Source organism: Asparagus officinalis, chromosome 7, assembly GCF_001876935.1.
Source record: "Asparagus officinalis chromosome 7, Aspof.V1, whole genome shotgun sequence".
NCBI lineage: Eukaryota > Viridiplantae > Streptophyta > Magnoliopsida > Asparagales > Asparagaceae > Asparagus > Asparagus officinalis.
The window spans coordinates 23,783,649-23,806,575 of NC_033800.1; the positions used below are offsets into that span (position 1 = coordinate 23,783,649).

General features: G+C 35.6%; 1 protein-coding gene across 1 annotated transcript in view; it reads right to left on the reverse strand.

Annotated features, from left to right (window-relative positions):
• LOC109850176 (nuclear pore complex protein NUP214) overlaps nt 1-22,927 on the reverse strand; it is a 41,249-nt gene that overhangs the window by 987 nt on the left and 17,335 nt on the right. The window contains exons 5-18 of the mRNA XM_020420121.1: nt 21,536-21,679; nt 19,901-20,025; nt 16,371-16,480; nt 15,233-15,372; nt 11,622-11,784; nt 11,356-11,528; nt 10,438-11,183; nt 9,885-10,037; nt 9,705-9,762; nt 6,721-6,854; nt 6,511-6,635; nt 5,915-6,266; nt 2,502-2,694; nt 444-2,351 (exon numbers count right to left, since the gene is read on the reverse strand). Coding sequence (XP_020275710.1) covers nt 444-2,351; nt 2,502-2,694; nt 5,915-6,266; nt 6,511-6,635; nt 6,721-6,854; nt 9,705-9,762; nt 9,885-10,037; nt 10,438-11,183; nt 11,356-11,528; nt 11,622-11,784; nt 15,233-15,372; nt 16,371-16,480; nt 19,901-20,025; nt 21,536-21,679 — 4,524 coding nt within the window. The remainder of the gene's footprint in view (nt 1-443; nt 2,352-2,501; nt 2,695-5,914; nt 6,267-6,510; nt 6,636-6,720; nt 6,855-9,704; nt 9,763-9,884; nt 10,038-10,437; nt 11,184-11,355; nt 11,529-11,621; nt 11,785-15,232; nt 15,373-16,370; nt 16,481-19,900; nt 20,026-21,535; nt 21,680-22,927) is intronic.

Genomic DNA, 22,927 nt, shown 5'->3' on the forward strand with positions numbered 1-22,927 from the left:
ACATAAGAAGGCTATCATTCTGAAATCAGATATTCAGATCTCATGATTACTTTTTTCCTTGTTCCTTTTAGGAAAAGTAGGACTAATACTGATGATAAAGAAAAATTAATTTTCAAATATCATTTGTCAGGAAGGGAATTGCTTCAATCAAGCAAAGAACGAAGTAGAATAACAAGGCTGCAACAAATAAATCATGTAGAATCCAATAAATTAAAAGGCTATTCCTATACTGTGTCATGAATTAGTCCCTCATTAATTTAACTAAGAGGCCTTAGCTTGTTCCATTACTATTCTCAACACAATCAAAAAACAAAGAGATAAATCTGACCTGATCCAGAAACCAAACACAGGCCAGCTCCAACCACTACGCGCATGCTTCTGGCTGAAACCAAAACGCGCCTGCTGGGAGCAGGCAACAGCAAACCAAAGCCGCGCTGGGAGCGCAGCACCAAGAACTCCACCTCCAGTTGCACCTGCAAAGCCACCACCAGAAGCAAGAGAAGCAAAACCTCCACCTTTAGCAGCAGCTGCAAACCCACCACCAGCAGAAGCAACAGATTTAAAACCCCCTCCTCCTGTTGCAGCACCAGAAAATCCACCGGCACTAGCAAATCCTCCCGTATTAGCAGCAGGGGTAGTAAATCCACCACCGCTCAAGCCACCCGATGAAGGAAAACCAATGCCAGGCATACCGCTACCTAGCTGTCGTGACTGCCCGAAACTACCAAGAACTGACCCAAGGGCTTGCTGTCCTGTTCCAACCTGTGATGGCTGTCCAAAACCACTGAAACCTCCACCAAAACCACTCGATGATCCACCTGAACTTGCTGGTGGTGATATCTGTAGCGGTTGAGCAGAAGGGAGGCTGAAAGATGCAGGGCGGAATGGCTCCCCTGCAGGAGCTGCTAAAGTAGGCGGAGGGCTTGGGGTGGTCGAGTTAGCTGAAAGAAATGAACCGCCAAATGGATTAGGTTTTGGTGCATTTGAAGAAGGGGATGACCCAAGTCCAAATCCACCAAGGGATCCCAAGCTGAGTGTCGATGTATTTGGAGCCTCCTCTTCCATCTCATCTTCTTGGGACAAACTAACATCCACCTGTTGATCTTTTTCTGTGGTCGTTGTGAGTGGTGTTGTGGATGGTTGTATTTGAGGCTGAGAGAGAGATGCAGGAAGGGGCGTGCTGCTACTATTTGTCAGAAGCAAATTGTTTTGAGTTTTAGGCACAGGTTCAACTTCCTCAGATGGAGACTTAGATGGTGGAGAGTTTGACGTAATGTTATCCAAGTGAATTGAACTCACAGTTGCAGATGTCACTGGTGTAGTTGGTTCAGATATACCTGGAGATGTTGCTGCTGTACTCAATGATGCAAAAGTTGTTGACGATGATTTCTGTGTCTGAGAAAACATTGTACTGGAAGATGGAAGTGAATGACTAGAAGGACCTGGAGTTGATGTTGATATTGAAGCTACCTGGTTTGGCCCTCCAAACTTACTATCAGAGAATGATGCTCCAAAAGGTTTGGCAGGTAAAGCATTTGCCTGAACCATTGAATTCTGTGACTCAGAAGATATCAGACTGGAAGAAAGTAGAGACTGATTATCAGTGGAAGTTGAGGTTAATGCAGAAGCTGTTTGATTGGCTACAACTGCAGGTTTAGTAGCGTGCGATGTTTTCTTAAAGGTTAAGGGGGGCATAAAGGCAGGAGTTGAGGATGGTGTAGATGATGCAGTTGCAGGAGTTTGAAAGGAAGAAAATGGACGTGAGGAAGATGAAGTCGAAGCTTTAGGATAAGATGCTGAATTCAAAATAGATTCATTCGACTGGTTCCCGATGGTCGTCTTATTGAATTCAGTAGTTTTTCCATTTAACTGTGCAGATGTATGACAAGGTAAAGTAGAGAAAGGTGAAAAGATATTCTCATTCGTAATGGAAGAAATACCAACCGAAGAATCTGCCACATGTTTCATGCTTACTAGATTTGGAAGGACTGGCGTATTCCCTCCACTTGTCTGGTTCATATTCGTGCTTGCTTGATTCCTTACATCTCCTATTTGTCCAGTATTCATAGGTGAAATGGGACCAGAAAATGTTAAAGATGTGTTTCTTGAACTTGCAACAGTTTTGGCTGTGAAAGGGTTTGATAGGTGTCCCACCGGCATTGCTTCTAGGCTTGAGATAGGAGGTGAACCAAAAAGATCCTTTCTACTTCTTTCGAAACTGTCTGCAGTAGTTATTGATGGGGACATTGACTGAGATAGAGTGCTATTTCTCTCTGTTATGTCTTGTGCCCACTTGGACCCAGAATTAGACTGAGGTTCAACCACTACTTTGGAATGGCTGTCCTGAATGCCTGAAGAATGAAAAATACGAAACCATATTCAACAAATTTAGAATTAGATAGATATTTCCACTAATTTAGATTAGATAGTACATTCAAGTGATTAACATAAAACTTTTAACAATAAATCAGATGATACTAAATTAGAATTCAGCAAACTACCTTCATTTAGAAGGTACCATGAGGAAGAGGATGAACGGGTTGCATTATTTTTTTGCTGGGTAGCGAATGCTTCCATCTGAGAATCAAAATTTTCTTTAGCTTTCCTGAAAGGTTTTTCTGCACCAAATCTGGAGTACTGCACTTGCATACTCCTTTTAACTGTCGTCTTTGGAGGTTCGAAACCAGTCCAGTTCTGCATAAAAAGATAATAAAACTGCCAATTAACAATTGTGGTAATACCATTTTTGAAACTGTTATCTAAAATTACAACAGAATCAAATGACACAACAGTAAATACACCATGAACTGGTAGGATACAACTTATTCATATTACATGATCCGGCAGAACGACCTAGCCTATTCTATACATAAACTTGGATAAGGGCAGTTTAAAGCTCTACTTGGACATGTCTGTCAGAATACCCCACGACAATGTGGGCAAGATAGTAGGAAATGGGAATGTACCTCGTTTATAAAAATAGAAAATGATAGCATCTAGTGAAAACAAGGATAATCCTAACATGCACAACATAACCATAAATAAGAGGCTTTGGATATTGACTTAACCATCAAGTATAAGGAGGCTTGAGTTTAAGGTTAAATTAAAGAATCTAAAGGAAATAGAGGTATAAATACTCAAACGTTGAATACTTGTGGAAGAATAATTAATATGAATATCATTCTTCATTATCTTTTCTACCTGTTGAACAAATGTTCAATCTTTAAAAAAAAAAGGAACTATAGTTATGAAAGTCTACGAGTAAATATAATTCAACTTAGTTTTCCATTTATTCTTTGCGCCTTAAGTTTATGTTTTTGTGGGGATGCTTATGGTAGGATGAAGTGGAAGTCTTGATGATGAATATATGATCATACATATGAATTAAAAAAAAACTAATTTGAATAATTTATAAGACAAAAGAATATAGAACGAAGATTACATGGCCTCATGACACTCTACCACTGTCAAAAAAATTATTACATCCCTAATCAACTTTTATGAATTAGATTAATAAATATGTGGTGTTTAGAGGATAGAGCTATCCAAGTCTAATGAGCAACCAAGGTTTTGTTAAGACAGGCATAATGCCACAGATATGGTTGATCAAGAAATTATCAACTATAGGTCATTGTGTCAGCAACCAGTCAACCAGTAAAACATGCATAACAACAATGAATTTGAAGTACTAAAGCTTTAGTTTAAGAAAAAAAATATATAATACTTTTAAACTCAATAATACTCCTGATACACCATGATTATCTTGTCAGAAAAGCCCTGAGAAAACATTATCTCGCAAGAAAAGCACGCAACTCTATTGAAAAGCAACACATTTGGGTGAATATGACTTGTACCAAACCAGAATGTGTTGGACCCAGCTCAATAAAATCTCCAACATATAGCTAATGAATTGAGTGAAACAATAGTCTCCAGGATCACCCCTTAATTTACTTGCTTCGTTAAGGATGCTTTGTAGATGTATCCAAAATGCAATATGTGCTAGTATGTTTCCGGACATGCAGGCATACAAGCTAATATCCTGATATTCCTGGCTGTTTAGGTATGTTTTTGGACATAGAACCTACAAATGCACACACCTTTGACATGTTGCAGAAAAGGCTGAATTTCAGGTCTCAATAAATATCATAAGCTTCGAATTTTACTGGTAACTACTGTATAGGTGTCAACAACACTTTGATTACAAAATTACTCCTTCAATCATTTTTCAATCATTTTAAACATAAACTAGTTAACAAGGAGAAAAGAAAGGCCATTTCGCTGAGTAAAAAAAAAATCCTTTCCACTGTTGCACAAATTAAGGGATTTCTTTGATATCAAGTTAACCTCTAAAACTTTTTTCCAAACCATAATCTATTATTCAAACCCAAAAAAGACATAACTCTTCTTATTCTTATTCTTCTCCATCCTTACTTCCCACTAGGAAGCCACCAACACCAACCTTGCTGAGTTGTTTCAGATCTTCGATTTCAGGTTTTTAAAGAACAAAGACTTCTTCTGATGACTTGTGCCTGTTTCAACTTCTTTTTTAGAATAAAAACAATCAAATCCCTTTTAACTTGATCTGAATTTATCATCATCTTTTTAACTGGTCTTGATCAAAGCTAGCCAGCCTAGCCTCAATCTTTTATACTGGTGGTGTGACATCTAAAAAAAATTTGACAGAAGATTCAGATATTTTGCTTCCCTCTCATTCAGGTACTTAGACTTGACCAAAACCTCTGAACATGTTACTGTTTGCACCAAACTTTCATTTCAGTTTCAGAAAAAGAAATTTCTTTCGAATTAGACCGGGTTTCACTGCTAATTAGGTTAAGGCTTGGAAAGGAGAAGGAAGAAGTAGGTCGAGAAATAAAGGGAAGAGTGAGCATTAAGGAAGAGGGAAGTGCATTTAAGTTGTCCAGGTGATTAGTTAAGGGTTTTGAGGAGGAGGTAAGGGGAAAAGGAGAAGGTGAATAGTAGACAATGACAGTGACAGCAAAAGTTGGAAAATTGAAAAAAATCACTTTATTTAATGCTATTTAGCCTATTTTATTGACATCTAATAAAAAATCACTTTATTTAATGCTATTTAGCCTATTTTATTGACATCTAATAAAGAAAAATGGCTACTAATGCTTCTACAAAATATTTTGGGAAATTATATTCTATTAAACCTCTTATATTATCTCTTAGAAATTCTTTTTTAAGTACTAGTAGTTAATAACTAAAATTCAAGAAAAGATGCGTGTAATATTTATTTTTTGACCATTCCTTTTATCATTCAAATAATAAGTTATTTAGGCAGAAATGCTTTTATATTTTCATAAGAAACATTTATATCATTATTGTCATATTTATAATTCAATCTCACTTGCTATTAGAAGTATTATATTTAAGCCAAGGACATTTTCATCAAAAATCATGACAACTAAAATGGAAGGTTAATGGTAATAACTGTTTAAAATGCATACAAGTTCATACTATTTGTAAGTAATTTAGCTAATAAAAAAATCATGGCTTTGAGTTTAATTCACTTAGGGCAATAGTCTATATGTTTTAGAGTTCAAAACATTAAGAAGATTAACCTCATTAGTCAGATTGTTGCCTATATTGCGTGCATATGTCTAAGAATGTATTGAACTGTAACAAATAGAAGCAAATAGTCAGATTGTTGCCTATATTGCGTGCATATGTCTAAGAATGTATTGAACTGTAACAAATAGAAGCAAAAAGAAACTACTTACAATACTATGAATGCATATGTCTAAGAATGTATTGAACTGTAACAAATAGAAGCAAAAAGAAACTACTTACAATACTATGAACGGAACACAGGTAACTCATATAGAGATCAAAATATGTTATGCACTATGAAAACTTAAATTGTACAATGAACTTAAGGAGAAAATATTACTTTATCCAGTGAGTCCCTTCTCCTCCTCGCAGTTTCTGGCTCAAAAGCCTTTGCTGCACTTAATATCTTTTTACTCAGATGGTCACTAATAGCACCAGTCACGGATGGAGGTGTTCTCCTCGTAGAATACGGAGCAAGGCTGGATCTTTTGCAAGCTGGTGATTCAAATGACATGTTTTCATCAGAAAGACCAATCGACTCAAAAAGCTCTTTTGTTATGCTCCGCCGCTTTACAGGAACTGAGTTTAAATTTAACTCAGACATCTGTTGAGATAGGCATTCAGAAAGATGCTCGGCTGCTGCTAATTGTGAGTTTAGTGTGTTATAGACACTCTGCAAAGATTGTTTTTGCCTGCAAGTAGATATTAGAGAGTCACACTTTAGTAATACTCTTTGCGATCTGATGTCAGCCTCACATGTCACGATAATTAGAAATAAACTATGGCAGATTTAATTTGCTATGCTCAAAAATAGGAAATTGCTATATAAATATTTTCATCAAAAAAACAATACAACACCAGTTTGTCTAGTAAAGAAAACACTAGGCTTTAAAAAAATTATCACATAGCGAAGCTGCATTTCCATTTGTATCATACCTTACAGGCAGAGAACCACTCTGGAAAGTTGTATGACCTAATGAAGTTCTACCACTACCACCAAATCTATTTATCTCAAGAGTGTGGAAATGTCTCTCCAGTTCAATGATCTGATTTGTCAAATTCTGCATGAAAAATGCACATTCACCGAGTTCAGAATTATAAATTGAATTATTAAAATCCAACCTGCTTCAAAGGTACATGCTTAACCTGATTTGCATTTAAAATATTCTGGCGTTTCGCTTCAAGTTCAGGATTCAACTTCTGTTGGTTCCATATGTCCCAATATTTTCTATTAGAAGCTTGTTCAACTATGCCTTTCATGTAGCCTTGCCGAGCTGAAACTGCACAATGAAAAGTTTCAAGGCTCCAGATTTTAAACCTCTTCCTTATCAGCTAAATATGTTTCAACTTGCAAGATAGAAGCATAGAGTAACAGGTAGATGTTTGAAGAAATAGCAACTGCAAATATAAATAAGCTTGATCATAGCATACAATTGATGGAATCTATAGGCAACCCCTTAGGAGTTGCTTAAGAGTTACTGGATCAATTTGATCAACATTTTAACTTAAATCCAGTTTTTGGCCCCATGAAAACAGCACTCAACCTGAGGTTAGGGAAAATCTTACCTAAATGCTTAATACTGATGGGTTGTGGCTGATGATGTATAACAATCAACAGAAAAAAGGAATGCTCGTTTTTTAAGCTTGTAGCTTGAAAAATTAATACGAGCAAGTGAACTTTGCCAAGATATGTGCTGTCAATGGCTCTCATAATCGCACTTATCTATTTAATTGAAAATTTATTGACAAGCATCTCAAAGAGGATAGATATGTGCTGCTAGCATGTACCTTTTACATAAATATAAGATAGGAGCATAATTTATTGGAAACTGTCCCATGTTAATATAAGAAAGGAGCATAATTTATCAGTTTCAGATTAGTTAGTGCTCAAAACTTTGAAATTGTTGTCAGGCACTGAACCATAGGTGGTGGTAATCAAGTGGGGTCCATTTTCAAGTGGGTAATGTGGGGATGAGAGAAGGCCACATCAATACCAAGCACCAATTTTGTGCTTGTAATTTAGATATGTATAAATAATAAAAAAAATTAAAGAAAAATCTAAGAAATCTAAAAGTACATATTGGATGATTTAAAGAGATCCTAAACATGAAATAGACATGTAACTATCACGTAATACCGAAGATGACTGGAGGAGTTAAAAAATCGTCGTCTTCGAGAAGAAGAACTTAGCGATGACAGGACTGCCCTAAGAGGAGCTCACGGTGTAGGAGGTGAGAGAAAGTATCAAGGTAGGTGCCAGAGGCTATGAGGGGTGACGGAAGTATGCTGAAAATCACAGGAAACGGTGGAATGTAATGATCAGGGGTTGAGTTTAATTTTAAAAAAATAAGCCTCAAACCGCTTGTAAATAGCAGTCAAAAAGCAAATTTCAAATGCAATCACTCACTATTTACCATTATGACAAACTATTGGCTGCTTTTGCGAACAGACATATTCCGTAATATGTCACCACTATTGCGCGATAGCGTAGCGGGCGATAGCGTCGCGGGAAGGGACCGCTAATGCTATTAGCGCCGCTATTGCAGGGCTATTTACCGCTATTTATAACAGTGATATATATATATATAAAGTGGGAGTTCTGAAAAAAACTTTTCTAGATGAGTTTTACTCCTAATCCTTTGCAATATTAATATTCTTATCCTAATTATAATTGGTAATCAACTAAAACTATTAAGTCAAAATTAAACTTCCGAGTTAAAGCTCTCTCCATTCACAACTAATTAATAAAAAATTAATCAAATTAGAAGTGGTTGACAACTAAAGAGTAAAAGAAGCTTAGAGGACATAACATGGTAGACATAATATGCATTGCATGTGTAAATATTAACCAATTAATTAATACCAAATTATGGAATTAATGAATTTATTAACAACAATTGATTGATTGAAATGTTTTTTGCATTAGTCCCTTACATATCTCATATTTTGAAATTAGTTCGTTAAAGCATTTAAATTATTATTAGGTAACTCAATTCTTAAGTTATTTTGAAATTAATCCTTCAAATAAATGATGTAATTAGCAATTCAAGGGACTAATTTCCCTCTAATTGCTTTTGTTTTACTTTTGATTCGAGGAGCTAAAATCAAATTAACTTAAGAATTGGAGATGCAAGAGCTATTTCAATGCTATGATGAATTAATTTCAAAATAATAAGAATTGACCAACCTAATAGTTGAATGTAGTTAGCTTTGCAAGCTTATGGAGAGAGTTTTCTTAAATGTTAATAGGTTTTTTTCTTAAATGTTGATAGGTTTTCTTATTTTATAGTCATAGGGATCAACATAGAAGATTATTTTTCATTTTCTTTTTAATTCATAAGAATTTTATGTCATCCATTACTTAGATTTGAGGCATTCAAGAAAGTGGTTGCTATATGAGTGACTAACCTTTTCGAAAGATTTGTTGCTTACACTGCTTATGATCACAACGACATATAAAATGAAACTTGAAGGTACATAAACATAAGTATTATGAAGGTTCACAGACAATATTACATCATAAAGTAAAGATTTAAAAAGAAATAAATCAAACAATCATGATATTTAACCACGTGCAATGCATGTGCATCTATATATATATATAGACACACATAATACAAACATTCATATCCTCATTCTACTTTCCTCTTCCAAGCGCCTCTCCCCTTCTCTTAGTTCTTGATGCCGGAACTGCTCAACTTAAAGTGTATTCTCTGCATTTCAAGTCTTTTATTTTATTACATGCTTATTACATATGATGATTATCTATGTTGTGAAGTTACTTTCTCTTATAATTATCGAAAATTAAGCATAATGTACGTCACCAAAAACTAAAGGTGTGTTTGTTTCTTTGTAGTGAGGCAGTTCACCTCGAACTATATGCTCCTCCAATCACAGGAGTCGAAGATGCAATCCAGTATTTGGATGATATGCTTCTCCTATCATCATCAAACTACTAACAAAATCTATTATATCCTTACTCAGACAGCTATCACCTAGCAGAACTAAAAAGAAAAGAAAGCATTAATGCAATAAACATATCAGGAAGGAACTGCAGTGGTATGTTCACTCCCCTGCAGATATAAGCCTATTCAGGATAACAACTGGTTAGAAATTACAACTTAGAGTACCTTGCAACATCTTATTTTGAAGCTGTTGAATCTCCGTAAGCCGTCCCTCTATATCCTTCTACAGGGATGAGAAAAACAAACAATGAAATATGCATCCCAAAGAGACACAATAATGCAAAATGCATAAGATTGCAAGTGTTTATGCATGTGCATGCATAGGAAAGTGAGAGAAACTGATACCTTGCATTTGTGTGCTGTTGCTGAAATATCTTCTAGATTATTCTCCAATGCCAAAAGTGAACTTCTCTGAAATACTGTACATGCATCTCTGAACCTGCCTTTTTCTTCAATAAATGATAAGAGGATATCGAGTTCCTTGACCATGTCTTTCACCTGAGTAAAATTCACAAAGATGAGTCGGGAATTTTCAAGAAGGAAACATCAATAAGTTTATGACAAAGATTTTCCTTGTGAGAATTAAAAGAAAAAAGATCACTAAGGCAGCTGCTAAGATTCAATCAACCTGAGACTGAAATAATGCAAGAAAATTGATTGCTTTCTAATAAAATTAAAAGAAAATAATCCACTAGATAGATCCCAAGTGAAGGTTTTTATAGTTGATATTTGTTCAAAATCACTTTTCTTTTGAGCTTCAGAGCAACTATTGTTCAAAATGCTTCGAAGTGCGTCTTGGAGCATGCTTCAAAAAGCTTTCGCAAGCATTGGGAGTGACATGAAGAGAAAATAATCCATAAAATTCAAATGAATACTCGAAGTGAAAAGTGAATCTTACATCATAAAACTGCTTTGAGATATCTCTTTCAGAATCCAACGTCTGAGAGAATTTGGATGCTCTTATATTTTCAAGCAAATGTTGTGACCTAGAATGTTGTGACATTCCTGGTATAGAACCTTCCTGAGCCAAAAGACGGGACCCTTGAACAGCAGGTACCAATTCAACACCTTTTCCACTAGGCAAGTAACCTGAACACTCCTTATTCTGAGCTACTTTGCCGGAAGAGAAAGCTAATGACTGATGCGCTCTATTAGAGTCCTTTGAGCTAAAAAGTTGATCACTAGATTGAGTTTCAGATGAAACACTGCCGAGTTTTGTCCTTTGTTCAGCATCACTGACAACTGATCTAGTCAAAGTAAAAGTTGAGGGGCTGATGTTTGCACCAAAAATATTTTCCGTGGATTGCGAACCAAAAGGAGCTTCAGAAACGCCAGTTAAAGCAAAAAGTCTTTTACTCACTTCACCATGTTGCGACGCAACATCTTTTTTATTTGAATACATGGAAGCAGGTGGTTCACTTGCTATCTTACCTGAGGATGTAGTACCTCCAACCACTTTGGTAGAAGTATTGCTAAGCACATTTATGCTAGGTGTCATATTATTTCTCAGGATGAAACCAGATCCATGTGTTTCCAATGATGATTTGCTATTTGCGACCTCTCCAGTAAAAAGACCTGCTGGTGAACTATCGCCCACTTGCTTCCTTTGAGGGGGGATTATTTCTCTTTGGAGTTGAAATGCATCTACATTTGCAAGCACTTGTGAGTACTTCAAAAAAACAGAAAGTCCTGAATTTACTACATTCATTGAACATGTTTGGAAAACAGAGGAAGCTTACAGAAAAGTAAGGATCCAAAAAACAATGACACGTGTAATAATCACTGAACATGGAGTGCACTTTCTTTAAAATGTTACCTTTATGAGAATTGAGGGCTTCTGCACATATCTGCGTTGACTGATTCTCAGAAGTTGCATTTTCTATATCATCCTTCAATTGTGGCTTGGTCATTAAATTTTCAGATGAACTGACTACGTCATTGTTATCAAGAGGTAAGGATGTTTGAGGCCGATCTACCGGTTCTGAAACCCTAAATAGGATTTAGAGGTTAGCTAGTAAGAGACATCAGAACTTAGATGTAAAGAAAAAGTTTTAAATAGAACATCAGTAGAGAAACACCAACCTTGCAGCATAGAACAAGTTGAGCTTTCCTTCACTTGTAAGGCACAAAAGAATACAACGAGGAGAAAGTTCTTTAAATTTATCATCAACTTTTATGTTAATTTTCTCGTTTGAGGAGAATTGCTCAATACAAAATCCCAATACCAAATTGTCGTCACCATTTTCTGAAGTAAAAAGGATATAAGAGAATCAGTAAGGCTTCACTAAGCAGATTTAACTAAGGCTTCACTAAGCAGATTTAACTAACATTCACCGAAATAGATAGACTGCAAAATCAGACAGGGTTGTTACAGAAATCACCTTAAGTATGATAAGCATTGCAGATAAAAAAAACGTTCTTAGGGGGGCAAACGACAAGTATCTAGTCACCCAAAAATATACATCAATGTTCTCGACAAATGGGCTAAATCCCCAATTTAAATAGGCTAACATTCAAATGGGATGCAAATATTTTTAAATTATGGTGGGCAAATTGTAAGTTATAAGGCTATAGAATGTAATTTTGCATATTGTTAAGGATCCAACTGCCCTCTCTAACTTTACATGTGCATATCTGTCCCTGGTGATAACTGTCACTTTTTGCCTAGCACTAGCCATCCAGAGCGCGACTAATTTTTCATTTGTACAAAATCATTATGAACATGAACTCATAATAAAACTAACTGATAACCAATGTTATAAATATCAGATATTGGGGAAATATTTGATGGCAAAAATTCATATCGGATTAATCTCAACATACTTAAAGAAATCTAAGCATACAAAATGTAAATAATATATATTTGGGATCAATAATCAACCTTGTAAAACAAACAAAAGTACAAATCAACATTGCAACATTTCGCCTGATTTTTTTAGACCAAAATGACATTTGGTATAATGGGAAAATCATGATATCTCACCCAAAAATTTGTCAAACGCCATATATTGTTTTGTAATAGGCCATATAAAAAGATAAAACAGCCAACATATTAGCTGATATATGATATATCAGCCATATCCGAAATATATCCCAAAATAGCCAAAAAACAGTCAAGGATATTTAGAGACCTTATCGGTTACGACAAGCCCTTTAAAGGATATATTAGGCGATATATCGGGCCATGTCGGGGATATTAAAAAGAATGCTGATAACCAATCAAAATATTTCAAGGATACATGGGGTTCATGTGACGGGAATGACCGTTAATACAACATTTTGCATGGTAGCAAACTAAAGGAAATTCTTTTCTGCACACTGCACATAATCATAAAAATAATTGCAAGACAATTTTTTAGTCCAAATAGCAAGGATATTATACCATCCATATTCACACAACACATAAATACATAAAATCTCAGATTGATTCTTAGTCACATGCGTTGCCAGTAGGGGTGCAAACTGGTCCGGATTTATCCGGACCGACCGCAACCGTATCCGTTTAGAAAGCGGATATGGTAAGGAAAAATTGAAACCGGTCGGATATGGTTTCGGATACGGTTACGGTTTAGATTTTTTATCCGGATATGGTTCGGATACGGTTATCGGGTCGAAATTGCGGATACGGTCCGGATATCCGGATATTTGAAATGGGCTATATATATATAATGGATAATGGATATTGGGTTGGGTCAAACTAAAAATCCACAACCCGACCCGTTTAAAACTCAAAAAAACCTCCCAGACCCAACCGATTCCCAAACCCTAAGCCCTAAACCCGATCCTCCGCCTCCCCAATTCCCGAAAGTCGAAACCCTAAGCTGGGCTCCGCCTCCTCCGCCGCGTCAGGATCCGCCTCCAAGCTCCGCAACCAGCTCCACGTCCTCCTCCGCATCGAGCTCCGCCTCCGAGCTTCGCAACCAGCTCCGCAACCAGCTCCGCGTCCTCTTCCGCATCTAGCTCCACCTCCGATCTCCGCAACCAGCAACCAGCTCCGCTCCTCCTCCACGTCGAGCTCCGCATCCCTCCGCCGTTCAAAGCCTACAGTAACAGAAGTTACAGAACCCTTCGCCTTCACCCTCAATTTGGTATAATTCAAAACCCTAAGCCCTAATTTTTTTGTGCCCTAATTTCTAGCATTTGTTGAGTGATTTGAAAAAACCCACAGTTCAAGCATTTGTTGTAAATTGCATCATTATTATTCTGGAGATGTATCTTGATTTCTCGGGTAGAGATTCCTTTCTCCAAAACTCCCGATTTATTATTCTTCCAGCTTTGATCAACTCTGGATCTCTTCGAGTTTTGAAGCTGGCAAAATGTAATATACCCGATGCAGATTCTATGGCTCTTGGGAATGATGATGCTCTTGATGTGGTTAAGCTTTCGGATCACAACGACTCGGAGATTGCCGAAACATTTATAAAAGCACCCATAGGTTTGTTATTTAACTTCATAAGCATATGATTATCACATTTTAGTTATGGTATTCAATATTTTTTATTTTTTGTTTAGGGCCTTCTATGGTGTTCTGAAGTTTGTCATACAAAATAACAACAAAGTCTATGAGGTAACTTGTCTTACTTGTTTACTTTGCGAGTTATTAAAATCATATATATTTTTTGTCATATCCTAGTCATATCTATTTCCCAAATATCCGTTTAGTATCCGTATCCGAACCGTATCCGTCTCTCTAATATCCGAACCATATCCGTTTCCGTTTAATGCGGATATGGTAATGCTTTTTTCTTACCGATGAATATCCGAACCGTATCCGTATCCGTTTTTAGAAAGTGGTTATGGTTATGGTAATGGTCATATCCGAGCCGTATCCGAACCGAATGCACCCCTAGTTGCCAGTCAAATTCAATTGCAAATTCTGCACATAATATACAATATTTGTAAAACAATTTTCAGTCCACATAGCAAGAATATTATGTAACATTCCATCCATATTGACATAATACAAATATATATAAAGCTCAGCTTGATTCTTAGTCACATCACATACACTGCCAGTCAAATTTAGTTACAAATCTGGAGACGGAAAACCTTTACTATGACCATTCACAATATTGCAAACATTTGAAAAGAATAGAGCATATATTTGGAGCATCATTCACAATGGACAATTAATAAGCCATAATAAAAGGGGACAACCAAAGCCAAATTTTGAAAAATATTAGAAACATTGACTGATAAACTGTTTGCAAAACATACAATGATATAAAGCTTGCACACAAATTTCAGCATTCACATGTTCACCAATCAAGTTATACCATCTGAGATCATCATCACTGCCTGCCAGCTTTTATAGAATCTATTCTAATAGACTATACATTCTCCTTTCTCCTTGTGTATTGGTGTAATACTTGGAACACTTCATTCACCAATACTGGCGTCAGCACAAAAGAGGGGGAAAAAGACATTTTGGAGCATATAATGTAAAAGCTACCTTTCCAGATTTTCAATTCTATGAGATGATGAGACTAAATTTTAGCTAAAGAACAAAGGTGAGTCATGCAAAGCATGTTATATAACAACATTCACATTGAAAATTGAAAGCCTATAATGTTCAATCCTTTTAAGCATCAAAAAGATTTGAAAAAGCAAAAGTAACAAAATGAGCTGATTCTCCAAGTAACCAAACAGACAAAAAGCAACTGAAAGCACATAAAAGTGAAAATAAAGTGCACCTGGTACTTCAATTTTAGGAGTATGTTTATCACTACTAAATTCAAGGGACACCACTTCCCTTCTGTTATCTTCTTTCGACCACTTCAATAACAAAATATGCTGGTCAATGGCTTTTTGGTTAGAAGCAAGAACAACATCCCTGCAAGAAGATACCCGTCTAAGTATCAAATTAAACAAAGCAGATAACATGAGAAAATCTACAGCTGAACATTATATGAGATAAATAGGGCTCATTTGGGGTTTAGCCTGTCGTTTTTTGTTTTTACTATGACAACCTCCCAGTACTGATTGAATAAAGACAAATTGACCACAAACAACACCAGGTAACAAACCATAGCATTAAGTCATTAACTCCTACTTCCCAGGAGCCAGCGTACATTCCATTGTCCCACATATGTAAATATGAATATTTACCTTACATATGTTGTTTTTGTATTAGAAAATATTAAGAATAAAACAATGGAAAAGAAATTAATTAATCACCATTTCTTAACGAAAAAGAGCATATATAATGAACACTGTCTATTTAGAAAACTAACAAGTTCCTTGAGTATGCAAAAAAAAGTCAAAATGGTGGATGTGTGAGTTGTATCGAACCTGGATGAACACGTACAATTACACTGGTGAGTTCTCTGCCATAGCGTATGATACGGCATTAGCATGTCATGTTACAGTTCTTCAAAACTTGTAGCAAAATTAATGTATAATATATGCTGCTGTTCCTTGGCTTCACATAAGTTCTTAGTGATATTTATTAAAGTTGAATGTAGTTTTACATTTTAGTCATCTCATAGAAAACTTATCAAATGAAGTATAAGCTTAAGATTACAGATTGCATTTGACAGGATTCAAGGAATGCATTTACGAACCATCAGGCGTGTAAAACAATGTTGAAAACCTAAAAGTCGCGATCTAGGATCAAATTAAAAAAATGGTAAGAAATTTGTTTTTGGGTAATGTACCAATAAAAAGTAGCTAGCTATAAATTTAGAGGGGAAAAACCAAATAATATAAAAAAGAAATAGGATGATAAAAAAATCTAAGATACAGAGTGTATCTCTCTTGCCGTGTGTGCAATTAAACAATTATAGAAGGAGATGAAGTAGTATAATGAGGCCAGTATCAATTTCAACATACCAGTAATCCAAATAGTTTGCAAGCAAATAAGGACCTCGCCCAAAGGGCAATATATCCCAGACACCATCAAATAAATCCGGGAAGGAATAAACAATTGGGTTACAAGAAGCCTACACCACAGAGGAAAAAAAACAATTACGATAAATCTTGTCATGATATAAACCTAAAATATATTGTATAAAAAGGAGGAAAAAATTTCCGTTAAAACTTTTCCAATCTTAAAAATCAAAATCTATACACCTAACAAATTTTAGCCATGTTTGGTCAAGCTAAAACTCCTAAGTTCCGATAATATAGGTACTGGTGCACACTTATGGTTTTAGCTAACTGAATCTCTCTTCCTCAGGCCCTCAGGCTTAGGGCTTGTGCAGAAGAGTCGTATTGGCTTTACAGATTCATATTGGCTTCACCTCAGAACAAGGCTTCATACTGAAAATTAGGGTTTCAGACCCAATGATCACCACCAATGACTGGTTGTAGAATAAGAGGAAACAATCCTTTTTACAACATTATCGTCAATCACCATCCAATACCATTTATCAACGAAGGAAATCCTTTGACAAATGGTTTGTATTATGTATAAGAAACTAAATCCTAGACAAATCCAGAAGATTCTTAGATAAATCCCGAAAGATTAGCCTATATCAAATAGGCCTACATAAGATTACTATATATTTAAAAGATAACAACTTTAACGAAAGATAGAAAATTTATCTCCAATAGGTTTCTGCTTACTTGAAAATGTACTCTGTAGTAAAGAACCACATTAAATCAATGTGACTGGGCATAAGGGCATAATTACATGCAGTCTTGAATAAAACTCACTCATGATTCGAACCATCTACAAGTGAACTTGTCCTGCAATACATTTCTTGGGGTAATGTGGTCCTAAAAATGTCGAGTCCACCCTCTCCTCACCAAAAAAAAAAGGTAAAAAAGCTAATAGTACTAAAAAACAAAATTGCACTGCTGCCAATATCTCAGACATTTGTCTTTATGAAACTGATTCATATTAATAAAACACTCGGAAAAAAATAAAGTATTCAGATGAAATAAATCAATGACTTGTTAACATTAACATCAACAAAGCTTGCAAACTTTACCTCCAGATAACAGAAAATATAACACTAGTTAATTTTATCAGGCTATCAGCTACCCAGCTAGTTGAACTGAAGCTAAACAAATTAGATTTTTTTTAATAAATACCTAGCACAATTGACCCACGCGATGCTGCGGCATTAGTTTGAAAAAAGCCAAAAAAATAAAAGTTTAAACATTTGGTTTAAAAATACACTCTATATCTAAACACTAAAAACAAACATATAGCAAAGTTACAACAAAAATTAGCAACTTACAGCATATATCCAACTATTGAAATTCAAAATGGATTTAAAAATAATCCATTGGAGTACTTTAGGTGAGAGTGATATGGGAAGTGGGTAGGTTAAGAATAAAATGATGGTAAACCTTTGCTGTTATAAGGAAAAAGCTCTTTAGAAGTAAGTCTGTTTAAAATAAATGGGGTGAAACTTTACGTTTTTAGGGAAAAACCTATATACAATGCGCTATGCTAGGATATTATTGTGAAAAAAGACACAGATAATGGTTTAAGCATTTGGTTTAATAATACAATTAATACCTAACCAGTTTAAACAAAATTATTGCAAAATATGACTTAAACTGTACACAAAGTGGAGTGGGTTTGGAATTAATTCTTTTTGAGTACTTTGGGTCTAAAAGTGTTCTCAAGCAGGTGGATTAAAAAATGATGATGGTGAAACTTTGGGTTTATAGGTAATGTTTTGGAAGTGAGTTTAAAAATAAAACGGGTAAAAATATGAGGTTATACATAAAAGATCCATTTGCAGTTAGCGATGCCACGACATTATTGTGAGAAAAATTAAAAATATGAGTTTGAACATTTGGTTACACTATATACCTAACCACTTAGAAAAATGACGACATATATCAAACTTCTCAATAAAAAATGGGTTTAAAAATAATTTGATAGAGTATTTTAGATTTAAGAGTGATTTCAGAAGTGGGTGGGTCTAATAGTAAATAAGGGTAAGACTTTAGGTGCATGAGCCAAAAATCCTTTCAGAAAGTAGGTGAGTTCAAAAATTAATGACGAAAAAATTTGGATGGAGTATGTTGGGTCTAAGAGATTTTGGAATTGGATGGGTTTAAAAATAAATAGAGTAAAACTGTAGATTTATAGGTGAAAGACCTTTTTATGAGCTGGTGGGTATAAAATAAATTGGACTGCGACTCTGGGTTTATAGTGAAACAGCATAACAAAAGGAAAAAAAGGCGTTGCTATTCGGACTTCGAACCTCTCCATACAACGCAAGAAGGCATGTGATGCTCTTTATTTGCTCAGTAAAAAAATTTATTCTATATAGCATAATAAATAGAACTTTGTACTTATATGGAAAACAAAAAACAAAAAAGATCTTTTTTGTTAGTAAGGTGTGCACTTAGCTGTGAACAGTAACCCCAGTTGTTTTAGTTAATAGACAAATGTAAATTTGAAAATGGACAAAATTAACAAGTATTGTTTACATAATTGAAAACTTTAAAAAAATTTAACCAACTCATGTTCTCGTTTTCTCTTTTTATTGATTATAATACTGGGGGAAAGATATAAGAGTTCTATTAACATCGCATGGTGTCTAATTAAAAAAACTAGGTTGTGGATGAACTAATCATATTATTGATGCAGACAAATTTATTGGATGAAGTAGCAAGGGCAGAAAATATACACTCCATTTCAATAAAAATGAGAAATGGTAAGTCTCGCCCTTGTTCACAGGTGGCCAGCCTTGTATCCTGGAGGGATTGTCAACTAGGAGAGAAACCTATCAAGAACCATAAAAGGAAAATGCAAGTACAATGCTGGAAGAATAAATTTGCAAAAAGAAAAAACATCAGAATCGAGGAGACCCAAAATGAAGACTTCAAGGGAGAAAGAAAATCGGAATTAAATTTTCAGACCTGTTGTTGAAAAGGTTGTAGAATACAAGCAAATCTGGAAGCTTTGGAAGGACATACGTAAATCAATTTAATGGCAATGTAAAATCAAGAAATATTAATCAACGAAAACTAGAGCTTAAAAGTGACAGATCAAACGCTCACTTACAATCATGTGCACATCCTACATTATTCAGAGTATTCTTAGAAATTTGCAACACTTTCCAAGTCTATTTAATTTGTTCTTTTTAGAATCAAATCGAGATACAAGAAAATCTTAATGTACTGATGAGGGTTGTGGAGTAATAGAAATTTAATATTTTCTGCACGTTTCATGCATTAACTAGAATACAAAGTCTGATTGAATGACCAACTTGTGGAAACTAATTCAATGAATTGACTCGGTCAACCATAAACTATTTCATCGAAAGTGCAAAATGCAGCAGATGAAAATAAATAAAAATGTCATACCAACAATGCAAGTAATTTAATGGGAAAAGAATTGACATCGATTTAATCTCAACAGAAGAAAAAAAAATCGAAATTAAGAAACTAACTTCAGAGAAGGTACGGTCCTTGCTTTTAACAACTTGGACAAGATAGCCCTCTTCTTCACCATCTTCATTTACTTGAAAACAACCAATAATGATACTATCATCACGCAGCCACTTGATAGAATCCACTACCCAACCACAGAGAGAATGGGTCAGCTTCTGCAGCATAATACTTCTTTCAAAGCCATCCACACAATGTTAGATAACTGCAAGTGCAGATGAGAAACACTACAACCAATTGCAAATGGGAAAAAAAAACTACACATATATAAACCTTCCGGGAGAGAAGTACAGCTAATTTTTCATTGGACCAGCTAGAGACATGGCAATACAAAAGGACTATCACTTATCCGCTATACAACCATATTTGAGGATCAAGTACTAAGCCAGCTTCCCTTCAAGTTCCTCACCAAAGTTTAAGATAGGTTAATGAAACCTTGACTTTTCACATATACAAATCTTGATCAAATCCATCACATCTATTTCACGCCAAAATTGATACTTAAAACCCTAGAATGAACCTTTCCATCTGGGTTTCCAGTCCACTTTGTGAAACCTGTCACTACAAGCTTCAACACAGAAAACGTTAATGACAGCACATTTCAATTTATCTCCTGACCTATGATCATTTTCCAAGTGATCCTTCCAAGTTTCAGTTACATAATATGTTCCATCATTACTTTGGCTTCAACTAAGCACTCAAGGCAAATTATGATCTTTGGTCAGATGCCTTGTAAATACCATTAGTGGAATATGGCATAGTGAAGCACTGAAATTCCTCCAATTTCAACTAACTTATCATTTCCCAATGCCACTGATATTATGCAGCTGTCAACAGCGGGTTAGGCCTCTGGCAAAGATAAACTAGATAATACAATTATCAGTTTGCTTCATATTTAATTACCTTTCTTCTCTTTTACACTGAGTATTACACTATCTCCTTCCTGGTGAAATTTAGGAGTCATTCTGACATCTACAGTCACATATGTGAAGTCCATAAATGATTAAATGGTGGTTGTCAAAACTGAAGTATGCCGCTCTTGATTTCACTTTCAGGTTAGATATAAGAAAGACCCAGGAAAATAAAAGCAGGAGTAAATCCATTGGCTTCCATCATATATTACTGCTTAATTTACAGAAGATGCAATAGCTCCTGCATGTAAACAGTAAACATTGATCTCATAACTTCAGGATTTGATTTCTAGTTACAATAATCATTCCCCGTATGAAGAAAGGTATCTACCCTAAAATATTCTCAGCTTTGCTTCAACAGGCTATACCTATGAAACATTTTTGCAGGGATGAACAGAATGACACTGCTAGGATTGTAAGGATTTATTACCCCAGTATGTAGCAATGCAATTAATAATATGTGAATATAGCATACGTGTTTAGTGAATCAGATTGCTTGATACTGAAGCAAAAATAGGAAATACATCTCAAACATACAATATACATATGTTAGCTCAAGAAATCCGTCAATAGGTTCATTATCGAGATCAAACCAAAGCAATTAACGGGGGCGGGGGGGCGGGGAACCACTTAAGTTTCGTCTTGATTATAAAAATTGTAAAATTCTCATAAAGAAAAGAAAAAGTTTGAAAAAGAAGTGCAGAAGACAGATATCCAGAAGAGTACCTTTTATAGTGTAATCTGAATCGTTAAGAGGCCAGGTCTTGAAAAAGAGTGACAAGCTAAGTATTTCCTTGAAATCAAACGACAAGATCGTCATTATATGCCTTCTAGCAACAGCAACAAAACCACCTTTTGCACTCCAGTCAACTACAGATGTCGAAATAAAACTTATATCATATACGAGTACAGTTCAAATATGCAATGCAACAAGTAAGGCATCAAATGGGACTTAGTCAAGCAGAAATGCATAACAATTATTGAAGATCGGGTAGGTTAGTGCAATGCAAACGAAGTACACGATAAGCTTCATAAATCAGTTTTTTACAGAAAAAACAAAGCCATGAAACATTAAAAAGAAATAAAAAGGATAGTGCAGCATTTGCGTCTATATCCATACGCGTGCACACGTGCGTGAGTATTTAGATCTCTTGCATTAGGTACCGGGAACTATTAGATTCATATCTGATAATTATCTTCAGCAAATATTTTGAAAAATAAACGACAGAAGAGGTAGCATTTGGATCATAAGAGGTTCGCCAGGACTCTGCGTTGACCAAAAGCTAAGGTGGTAGATGAAAAGTGTGTGTAAAGAAAAAAAGCAAGAGTTTAGCAAACCATAAGAACAATATTATTGGAGAGCAGCTGTCTGCCTCGGAAAAGCAGCCTACTAGAAGTCAAGCCATATTGCTTGATGACAGCCTACGGGACTTCTTTAAGCTGCCAGACTGCTCAGTTAGACAGGTATAATTTGTCAGTTTAAGAAGAGGAACGACAAGAGAGAAGTAGAAAAAAGGCAATAACAAGGTTCACATAACTCATATTCATCTAGCGCTGGGGTGGTCCAGAAAAAGGTGGAGAGAGATGAAGGACTGAAAATGGATAAAGTAAATTTTGTACAATACAAAAACTAACACCACAAAAAGTGGTTCAGGTGGTCTCCTAGGGGAAGGCTTGCTAGAATAACATCGAGACATATCACTTGATCACAACCTATGTTCACTCCACAAACCACCCAAGACGGTTAATAAGCCATACAAAGGTCCAGGCACATGCCTAGGCAACCAAGACGCAGGAGGGAAATGTTGGAAAGATTTAAGAAACCCATCAAATCCATTTAATTAAAGAGGAGATCCCATTGCCCTCCCCGCCTCCTTCACAAGTCACATCCTTTGTAACCTAAACCCTTTTTCTCTTACATCAACTCCCATATCCTGCCCTACGATAGCATTAACACCACTGAGACGTCATAAGCTTCTGCAAGGTAGCAGTGACGATAAATTCTAATCCCTTCCCCCTACTTAAATCAATTTGCCATAAGCCCTTATCTCTCACACCCTCCCTCACATCTGAGCATTGCTATCCCTCACAAACTCTCTCTTAACCAGGCCCACAATG